General features: G+C 48.7%; 1 protein-coding gene across 1 annotated transcript; it reads left to right on the top strand.

Moving 5' to 3' along the window:
• Positions 1-1,074: 1,074 nt before the first annotated feature.
• Positions 1,075-9,777, top strand: CDKN2AIPNL (CDKN2A interacting protein N-terminal like). Its single transcript, XM_084764166.1, has 3 exons — positions 1,075-1,392; positions 3,453-3,552; positions 8,258-9,777. Exons 1-3 carry the CDS (start codon positions 1,154-1,156, stop codon positions 8,267-8,269), a joined length of 351 nt encoding a protein of 116 aa, XP_084620292.1. The 5' UTR covers positions 1,075-1,153; the 3' UTR covers positions 8,270-9,777.
• The last annotated feature ends 1,246 nt before the right edge of the window (positions 9,778-11,023 follow it).

Below are 11,023 nucleotides of genomic sequence, written 5' to 3'. Positions count from 1 at the left end.
TGCCAGAGTGTGAGTACCATGCCTTCCTGAGATTAATGAATGTCCCCCAGCTCGGTGCTGGTCCTCACACTACTCTGGCACGTGTGTACTGGATTGCATTTGCGCCTGTTGAGGTCCTGACACCTCAACAGAAGTTGCAGGAGGGAGGAAAGCAGTTGCAGGCCATCCTGAGGTATGTAGTGTTAAGACCCTGGGGTGGGGGGGGAAGGGTCTGCCATAGCAAACAGCATATATATAATGAACATTTAGCTCACTCACCACTTAAGACCTTCCCTGGGGCCAGAGATCCTGAATTCTGGGTATTCTTCTGTACCCAACGTTACATTTTATATTTTTACATTTATTTGTTTGTTTGTTTGGTGTGTGTGTGTGTGTGTGTGTGTGTGTGTGTGTGTGTGTGTGTGTCTATAGACACCCATGTACCAGAGCTTGCCTGTAGAAAGCCAGAGGACAATTTTTCAGGAGCTCGTTTTCTCCTTCTGCCATGTGGGCTCAAGGGGTTGAACTCATGTGGTCTTCAGTTTTCCATCACCACTGTCCACACCCCCAAGACTGGAGCAGTCGTTTGTTTCTTCAGGTTTGCGGCAGCTTGACTTTCTTTTATGACTTGTCGTCAAGTTCCCGGTTACTTGGGCAATTCTTTCACTACCCATCTACCTTTCTCACAAAGTTCTTTTGGGGTGGGGCATCCTGGGCACCAAACAATGAGTGCCTGGTAGGTCCTCATCGGACGATGCCTCACGGCAGGAAGGCAGGACACAACCTGAGTGAAGATGCCGAGACCACAGTAAATCCTTAAAAGAGAGGACCTCACTCCCCAGGGAGATCTACAAAACGTAGGGTAAGCCTCAGCTGTGGCTGAGGATACAGAGGTGCCTGGGAAACACCCCAGGGCAAAAAGGCAACTGAAGAGCCCCAACAGGCACCCAGCTGAGGACTCAGTATACCTAGCAGTTGTAAACACGGTAAATGCTGGAACGGCCCTTGCAGTACTAGGTCGCACTAGGCCTCCGTGCCCCGCGAGGGCGCTCCTGGTCAGTCCTCCAGAGCAATCGCGGTCAGCCGGGGCCGCTCTAGCCGAACGTGACGGCGCGGGGCGTGTCGGGAAAGCGGCGGGCTGGTGCGATCGTCGGTGGCGGCAGCAGCGGGAGCCATGGTGGGTGGCGAGGCTACCGCCGCGGTGGAGAAGCTGGTTTCCGGCGTGCGGCAGGCCGCCGACTTCGCCGAGCAGTTCCGTTCCTACTCGGAGAGCGAGAAGCAATGGAAAGCGCGCATGGAGTTCATCCTGCGCCACCTGCCTGAGTACCGAGACCCACCCGACGGCGGCGGCCGCCTGGACCAGCTCTTGTCCCTATCCATGGTCTGGGCCAACCACCTCTTCCTGGGTTGCAGGTGCGGACACCCCGACGGCTGGCTGACCCCCCCGTCCCCATCTGCCGATCCTCTGCTTGGCTGAACCCCTCTTAGCATTCCCTCGGCAAGGATGTAGCTCTTCTCGGAGCCTCGCTTTCGAGAATGGGTGGTTGTGATGACTCCAGGAGTTAAATGGTGGATAGTGCAGTGCAGGTGGGCTCTAAGGCGCCCTGTATTGCTATGGTCATTTTTTATTACACTTTATTAGCCCAGAGGATGTCCTTTGCAGAGTGTGTTTGAAGTCCGTTAGCTCCTGTTACCCACATGGCAAAGGTGCAGATAGAAACCTAGACTTTGCCCCTTACCCTCTATGTGAAGACACCTAGCAAGAAGGCGTGATATATCGCACCGTTGGTTGGTGGGTCTCACCGCTAAAGCAGGGTGTAACCTTTCCTCCCCTTTCTCCGTTTTGCATTCCCTCTTATGGAAGTAACGGATGCTTTCTTGTTGCTGTCCCAAGGCCCCCTGAACCTTCACGACCACCCCAGGAAGGCAAGAGCATCCTTCAAGGCATTCCTTTAACCCACCTGGAAAAAGCGCCAGGTTTTTTAACTCGCTTGTGTTTTTTATATTTTTAATTTTTAAGGCAATCTTCCTTTATAACTGAGGCTGCCCTCCGGTTTATTATGTAGCCCAGGTAAGCCTGGAACTCCAGCCTCCTAAGCACCCACGTTCGGAGATTACAGGCACACAACACCAAACTCTTACAGGCTTCTAGAGTTTCTTAAGATTATGTTAGAATGGGATAACCGCACTCAGACTGATGTTTGTCCTCTAGCTGGTCACATGGCCACTTGGTTTGCTTTTTGGTTTTTGTGCTAGGGATGAAACTCAGGCCCTTCACATAGCAAATAGCTTCTAGCACTGAGCGTCACCCCCAGCACTGAAGCTGCTTGGTTCAGATCTTGGGATATTTGTCAGAACAGGATGTGGGGAAACTGTGCCAGACACACCCATTTCTCTCTCTCTCTCTCTCTCTCTCTCTCTCTCTCTCTCTCTCTCTCTCACACACACACACACACACACACACACACACACACACACACAGTGCTGGGATTAAAGGCATGTGCCACCACTGCCTGGCGATGAAAACAATTGTTTTTCTTGAGATAGGGTTTCTCTCTGTGTAGCCATGGCTGTCCTAGACTCACTTTGTAGACCAGGCTGGCCTTGAACTTGCAGAGATCCACCTGCCTCTGCTTCCCCGAGTGCTGGGATTAAAAGCCCACTACCTCCTGTCTATGATATTATTTTCATGAGATCAACATTCTGTGTGTTTTAAAAATAATCAGTTTTTTGGCCCTCAAATCTCATTCATGAATATGTGCCACCAGATGTATGGTGCTCCTGATTTTGTACTTTAATTTATTTATTTATACCTATCTTAAATTGTGTATGTATGGGCGTTTTGTCTCTACCATGTGAGTGGAAGCCAGAAGAAGGCATTGGATTCCCTGGAACTGAAGGTGGTTGTGAACTGCCATGTGGATGCTGGGAATTGACGCTGGGTCCTCTGGACACCCAGGCTGGAAGCAAGTGCTATTAACTGCTAAGTCATCTCTCCAAACTCCTGCTTTTGTAATTAAAAAAAATTTTTTTAAATTTTATTTTACGTGTATGCGCATGTAACAAATGTATACCCAGTATTCTCAGCGGCCAGAAGAGGGCATCAGACCTCTAAGGCCTCAAATTTTAGCCATGTAGGAACTGAACCCAGGCTCTCTTTTAAGAGTCTCAAGTGCTCTCAGCTGCTGAGCCATCGTCTCTCCTGGCCCTGTTGTTGTAATCCTTGACATATCTGCTGTATTGGCAAGCCTAGCTCTGGACCCACAGGCGGAGAGAGAACTATTTGTTAGCCACACGCCAAGCGCCTCTGCAGTATCAAATCAGTCCTTGCAGATCACCACATATGTGTGTATCTGTGGTCCCAGCCACTGAGAAGGCCGAGGTGGGAGCATTGCTTAAACCTCAGGTGGCACAGTGACGAGAGCGCGCGTGTGCTGCCTCAGGTTTTTACCCTGCTGCTTTCTGTTGTGCAGTTACAATAGAGACCTTCTGGACAAGGTGATGGAAATGGCTGATGGGATTGAAGTAGAAGACCTGCCACAGTTTACAACCAGAAGTGAGCTGATGAGAAAGGTAATGAGCGCTTGCGAGTGTAGCGGCGAAGGCCCCGCTCTGGCGCTGCGTCATGTTGGTGTTGAGCGCCCTTGTTTCCTGCTCCACGGTCTTCCGTCCTTTTCATTGTTTCTTCACGCTTGGTATAAACCTTTTCATAACTAGGTAACAACTCAGTGTGATAAATTATGCATTGTTGGTGGAGTAACACACAGGCTCAGTCTCTTAGGTTTGTCTAAAACACTTCTTTTCTCTTGATGCCAAGGTTTAAACCCAGGTCCTTTATGCTGGGTACACGGAGTCAGTAAAGAGGATTCTTTAAAAAAAGTAGAAACATTTTCCAGCTGCACTGCTAGGGATTCTGGGTAAACATAGCAGTGATTTTACATGCGTGTTTATTGCTATAGTGTTCATAGTAACCAGCCGTGATATCTATCACTACACAAATGGATAGTGAAAACACAGTGCATATACACCATGGGATATTGTTCTACTGTAAAGAAAAATGAAATTGAATGTTCACAGAAAATGAATAGAAGCTGGGATAGATCTCTAATGGATAAAGATCCCCGTGTTGAACAAAAAAAGCTAGAACAAAGAAAACCAAGTATGTTTTCTCTCACAGTGAAGTGGAGGTTTATGTGTATGCTGTTTTATGTTAATGGAATTGAGCCCAGAGCACTGTATGTGCTAGGCTAGTGCTCTACCCCTGAGTGTGTTTCCTTCTTTCTTTTTCCACACAGGGTCTTGCCCAGGCTTGATGTTGACCTTTAGCCCAGTAGGCTCTGAGCTTGCAGTCCTCTTGTTCTGCCTTTCTGGTGGCCTAGATAACAGATTCTGTCCCTAGGCACAGCAGTTTTCTTATTTATTTAGGTTTTTTGTTTGTTTGTTTGTTTGAGACAGGATCTTGCTCTGCTGCCCAGGCTGGCCCGGAAGTTGCTGTACCAGGCTGTTCTCAAACTTAGTGTGATTCTCCTACCTCTTCCTCTTGAGTTCTGGGATTATAGGTATAAAGCCCCAGGCTTGGTTTGTTTTGTTTATTTAAAAAAAAAAGAAAGACAAATCTTGGTTAGAATGTTAAAAGTTAGAAGTACTTCAGCAAGGCATGGTAGGACACGCCTTTAATCCCAGCACTCTGGAGGCAGAAGCAGGGGATCGCTGTGAGTTAGAGGCTAGCCTGGTCTACAGAGTGAGTCCAGGATAGCCAAGGTTCTTGTTATACAGAGAAGCCCCCCCCCTTTTTTTTTAATTACTTCATTTTAGAAAAATTTATACAGAGTATCTCCTGTCTCTGCCTCAGCAGGTCATGGCTGGACCAGACTTGCATGGACTCTCTCCGACTAGCTAATAAAGAATGTGGTGGGGGTAATGTCTGGACACCACAGCTGCGTCCTGGTCTTCAGGCCCTGGCCTTGTACACAGTGAGCCTTGCCCTAGGGTCTTATACTAGATCCTGGATCCCTGGGGCCAGGGAGAGGCAGAAGGGGCTTTGGAGAATCAGGCTGTGTACCCGGGACACGTGTGTTTCTCACATCTGTCCTGGGCTCTTCAGGCAGCAGAATTGCTCCCATGTTTCCTAAAGGCCCTTTCTATCTCCCCAGGCCTCTTATATAAATGCCATATTATTTATTTGGGGAGAGTATGAGGTTTACTACTGAGCGTAATTCAGGAGATGGTGAAACCACGTAGGAGGCAAGAGTGCAGGGCCCGCTGTGACACCACAGACCTTCCTCTCAGCCACCCAGTCTTCAGATTTACTTGCACTGAAGTTGGTAACGCCCCACATCTGTGGGCTGGGGTTCCCTGGCAGCTAGTGCACTTCAGATCTTATGCAAGGCATCCGTCACATGCTCCTTACTCTCAGCTTACCGCAGATGGACAGGATGACCTCGCCAGCGTGAGCCAGGCCTCTGCGCTCTTCAGAGACGTCTCAAATACCTGTCTGGAGCCTGTAAGCCCAACATGGAACACCAGGATGGCTTGTTAGCGACAGGGATGCTGGGAAAGGCTGGAGCCATGCTCATATGTGAAGGCAATATTTGCACAAATATACCTAACATGTACTCCAGGGCTTTGAAGGAGACAAAGTGTGGAGATAAATTGGGAATTCTTCCACTTTGTATTCTGCCCTAAGTCAGATGCCAGGCTTGGGCCAGTGAGATGGCTGGCAGATAAAGGTGTTTCCCGCAAGCTTTATGACCTGAGAGCAATTGCCAGAACCCACGTGGTGGAAGGAGACGACTGCCTCCTGAAAGTTGTCCGCTAACCTCCACCTGTGTGCTGTGGCCTCCACACATACATGAGCACACACAGTGTAAACTAAACAAGAGAGATTGTTGTAGGAGGCTGGGGATGTGGCTCAGTGACAGTGCTTGCCAAAGTTTGGTACCTCCTAACACCTGCAACAAAACAAAGTCCTATAAATAAGCCCTTCCTGAGAATCTGTCCCCACGCACTGTGACTGGGTTTGTGTGCTGTTGAAGCCACCCTGAGAGTCCTCTGCAGAGTGTCTTCCAAGTAGTGTGTCCTCCCTTTCCTGTCAGATGAAGCTGAAGAGTACTAGGCCAGGAATCTAAAAGCCCTGTCGTCAGGCCAGTCACAATCGCTCCTCTAAAATTAGAGTTTAGTTGGGTTTAGAGTTAGCTGGCTTGTGGAAATGAATTGCTCGGGATTGTTGGCACCCCAAGACGAGGTGATGACTTAGACATAAGCTCTCTGGAGTAAACTTTTCAAAATGCACTTTACCCTCCTGCAGTTTGGGGCAGGTGTATCTCTGTCCAGCTCTTCAGTCTGAGGGACAAATGTGACAGGTGGGCTTTCCTCAGCTGCTAGAGTGTGCGCTCTTCTCTGAAAGGGGCATTTGGCACAAGCCTATTGAGCAAACAGCCTTGGCGGTCTCAGTTCTACCAGGGCTCATCTGCAGCCTGTAGCCAGTGTGGCTGCTGCAGGAGCAGTGACAGTGTCAGCCAACTCAGGACGTCGCCAAGCTGCCGTCACTGAATCAGTCAAGAATAGCCAGGTGTTGGGGGCTGGAGAGATGGCTCAGAGGTTAAGGTCCTGAGTTCAATTCCCAGCAACCATGTGGTGGCTCACAGCCATCCATAATGAGATCTGGTGCCCTCTTCTGGTGTGTAGATGTACATTATAGTCAAAACACTGTATAATAAACAAACAAACAAATAAACAAACAAAAAAACCTAGCCAGGTTTGGTGGCCACGCCTTTGACCCCAGCCCTCCGGAGGCAGGTAGATTTCTGAGTTTGAAGTGAGGCTGATCTGCATGTTCAGTCCAGAACAGCTAGGGTTATAGAGAGACTCCACCTGAAAATGACAGAGAAGCTGTCATTGGTTTAAAGAAATCGTTAATGTCATGGTTTGATTCTTCTCCTGGGAGCGTCTGCAGCCTCTGAGGAAAGTGAGAACAGATAACAAAAGCACAGGCAAGGTTCTCCTATGCTGTGCGCAGTCTCAGCCTACTCTGAGGCCATGTTTTCATGAAAGCCGTAACCAGATTTGGGGTCCACACCTTTAACCCCCCCGCACTCCAGAGGTAGAGGCAGGAAGGTGAGGCGCTCAAGATGTAGCCTAGCTGCCTGTCGAGCCAGTTGAGACAAGCCTGGACGGTGTAGACCCTGTCAACGGAGAGGGAGGAAAACTAGATCTCACCCTGTGGGCCAGATGGATGATGGACCCGCTGACAATGCTGTGTGGAAAGGCAGCGCTCTGGGTCTTTCCAGGTGAAAATCTGAGTGAGGCGCTCAGTGGCTAAGAGTAAATTCCCAGCGCTAACTTGGTGGCTCACAATCATCTGTTACCCTAATCCTGGGGCATCTAACTCCCGTCACCTGGCACCTCCTCAGGCACCAGGCACAGACTTGGTGCGCAGACAAAGCACCTGCATACATGACATAATTTTTAAAGAGAAAACCTGAGGGAGGTGGCTGGGGGTGTGTGCCCTGGACTGCTTGCAGGTGTTGTCTTGGGTCATACTGTATTCTCCTGAGAGCACAAGGACTTGTATGTTATCTCTGCTGCGCGTTTTTGGCTGAGCCAGGAAATAGGTCATACCTTGAAGTCTCGGATTACTAAAAAGACTTTCAAGGTGATTCACTCCTGCTGCTCAGTGGGAGGCACTCCATTCAAACACCCGGCAACAGTCAGTGATCTCGTCACACTCACCTAAAAAGCTTTCTAAAGCCACGTTTAAATTTGCCGAAGGTGCTAGAGAGCACCCGGAAGGAATCTGTGCGCTCCAGGTCATTGCTGTTTTCAGACTCACTTTTACAGTTTCTAATTTTGTGAACTCCAGAAATACGTAACCTTCACATCTCCTAGTGCCCTCCTGACTCAGTGCAGAGTGCTACAAATTACCACCTGAGTCCGGCCGGGTTGAGTTGGGAACAGTGAGTGTTTGCGGGAGCAGAGGCTGGCGGCGGGAGGAGCATTTTAAGTTTTTGCATTATCATTTTAAATTGTGAACACTTAGAGACAGCAAGCCACAAGTCAGGGAAGTCAGGGTTTGGCTTCCAAATGGATCATGTGGTCAGTGTCTAGCTGCATTTTCTGTATGTAGTAAAATATTAATAATTTCTGAGTAGACTTGCCATCTGGGTCGCACATAAATATTCCATCACTTCTTTATTTGAATGTGTGAAGAGACGTGATTCACGGGACCCGATGGCTGTGTAACTTTTTCTTCTCTCTCTTTTTTTTTTTTTTCCTCCAGCATCAAAGCTAAGGCGGATCTCCACATTTCCACCCTGGGGACAGGCTTACAAAGGAGACTAGGGTGAAGGTGACTGAACCATGGCTGCTCGGGAGGTTCCTGGGATCTGCAGCATAGAAGCAGCTGGAATGGAAAGGGACCTGGCTCAGGGGCTGCAAAGAACTCTTCGCTCTTCCAGAAGCTGCTGCTGTAAAACGTACATGTGCATATTTATGTGTTTATAAGTGGCGAGCTCTCAGAAATTTGATCAGCATTGCCTAAGCCAAACTTTGTTTGAAATGCCTTTTATGTTGATATAACAATGACAGGTGGTAAATTTTATAATTTGATTTTTTTTTTAAGCAGAGTACCTTTAAATGTAATTCTGTTTTTTTGCCTACCCCCATCCATTTTTGTCCTAAGGCAAGCCGGATCCTCTGTGCCCCTAATTCTTCCTGAACTCCCTCTATGCTTTACCTCACTGCTGATGGCCACCGAAGGACTGTGCACTGACTATGTCACAGGAGCAAACTCCACTGCTGGACTCACAGATCTTTGTGTAGGAAACGGGAATCATGTTGCAGGCCTGACGTAGCCGAGCAAGCTCATAGGGAGGTGGCAGCTTACAAAAAGTATCTGGCCTCATTTTAAAGTCACTGCAGGCCAGAGCTGTAGCTCAGTGGTAGCATGCTCGCTTAGCATGCTTGAGGTCCTGGGTTTGCAGAGAGAAAAAACCAGTTAGATTCAAAATTGCTGGTTTCCAGACTCTCTAGGTCTCCCAGGCTGCCCATGTGCCTACAGCCTGTTTCTAGAAGGTTTTCATACTTGAATTGCCTTGCACATTACCTGTAGGTTGAAGTGCCGTCCTGCTCTGTTCTGAGGTGGTGGTATTGATATCCCCCGACAGCTGATGTGTCTGCTCTGGTCCTCTTCCCCTTGTTTAGTCACCTATTTACTTCTGACTCCCCTTTCTCTATTTAGTTACCACGAGTTAATGCCTGAGCTGTGGGCAGCAGCGGGACAGTGTAGCACTCACCGGTGACAGGTCCATTATGGCCAGCCAGCCAGTGCGGTCTGCCTTAGTTTAGTCTACTGAACACAGGAAATTGGGGCCGGTGGTGTTTGGCATCAGAGCAGTGGGATGACATTCTTGTTTGTGGCTTGAGATGAAGGCCACATCTTTATGTGGCTTTAGCTCTAGTCCCCAGTGACCAGGAGGATAGACCGAGTCATGATTTGTAGCCTTGGACAAACTCCTCCAGCAATGGAGGTCAGATTGCCTGTCAGGGCGAGTGATGGCAAGGGAGTGGCTGATAGCGGGCTCCGCTCTGTACTCTCTGCCTGAGACTTAGCCTTGTCTTCTCAACTGCAGCCTAGTGCAGCCTAGTGCAGCCTTCTACCATTCTAATCACCTGTGCGAACTTGTGAGGCTTAAAAACAAAATGAAAAATTGTGATCATTCACTTTAAAGTCACTTTCCACAGACTTGATTTTATGTTCTGTATACAAACCCCAATAAAACAGCTTTTCCATTGAATGAAGTTAAGTTTGAGTTGTGTGATTTCTTCCCTTCCGTTTACACTTCCTTCCATGTAGGCAGTTGGACAACCAGAATCAGGAAGTGAGACAGGCCTGAGCCATGGTGTCTTGGGCCCAGCATGGCAGTTGTGTGGCCTTCCATTCTGTTTCTCCCTCTCACCCTTTCTTTTTTGCTTTTCTTTGATTTTGGAGCTGATGATCAAACCCCGAGCCTCATTTGAGCCACGCAAGGGCTCCAGTGAGCTACATACCCAGGACCCCAAGTTAAACTTTTGGTTATGTTTTTGAGTAAGCTTTCGTTTCCTCAGCTAAGCTGCCTGTCTCTCTTCTCGTCTTATGTTTATAACCTGGTGGCTGACTCACCTATAAAATTAATCAGCATTTTATTCTTTATGTATTTCTTCCCAAGCTTGAAGCGAGAATATGTGAGGTCACATGGAGGGCCATCCTAATGCACACACTCAAGTCATGCCGAGCAGAGGACTTCCCGAAAGTGGAAACTGACACAGGAGTTGAGGTTGGAGGTGCAGCACCCAGAAAGCCGTGCTCTGCAATGTTCCTGAGAAGCCTCTGGTCCACACTCAGGACATGGCTCAGTTGGTAGTGGAAGCCCTGGCTTTGATCCCTAGCACCACGTAAACTGGATATGGTGGTGCATGTCTGTAATCTTAGCACTAGGGAGGGTCAGAAGTTCAAGGCCATTCTCAAGCTGATACTGAGTTCAAGTCTAGCCTGGGCTACATGTGACTGAGTCTTTTTTAAAAATTATTATTACATAACAGTGTTCTGTCTGCTTGTACCCCTGCATACCAGAAGAGGGCACCAGATCTCATAGATGGTTGTGAGCCACCATGTGGTTGCTGGGAATTGAACTCTGGACCTCTGGATGAGCAGACAGTGCTCTAAACCGCTAAGCCATCTCTCCAGCCTGTGACTAAGTCTTAAGGGTGGGGTGGGGTGGGGGAAGGCTGTGGTTCATGTGATGAAATCTCTGTCCTTAAAGGTAAGGATTCCCTCTGAGCCATTCCAGGGTTGATGTGGACCACTGGCTCACTTGTCTGCGGGCACTGGGGGAATGACTGTCCACTGGGTAATGCTTTGTAATGTGTAGGAAAATGCCGTTTGAAGTCAGACTCCTGTGCTGCCCACTTGAGCGCTGAAGGGTCTGGACACCAGTCATGGTGGCACTGTTCACTGGAAAGGGGACTCCACCTTCTGCTGCCCACAGCCCGTGTGCTTCATGATACC

This window comes from Acomys minous (genome assembly GCF_964271855.1).
Source record: "Acomys minous genome assembly, chromosome: 16".
Classification (NCBI taxonomy): Eukaryota; Metazoa; Chordata; class Mammalia; order Rodentia; family Muridae; genus Acomys; species Acomys minous.
The sequence above is the reverse complement of the archived record's forward strand: the minus strand, read 5'-3'. Positions and strand labels throughout refer to the sequence as shown.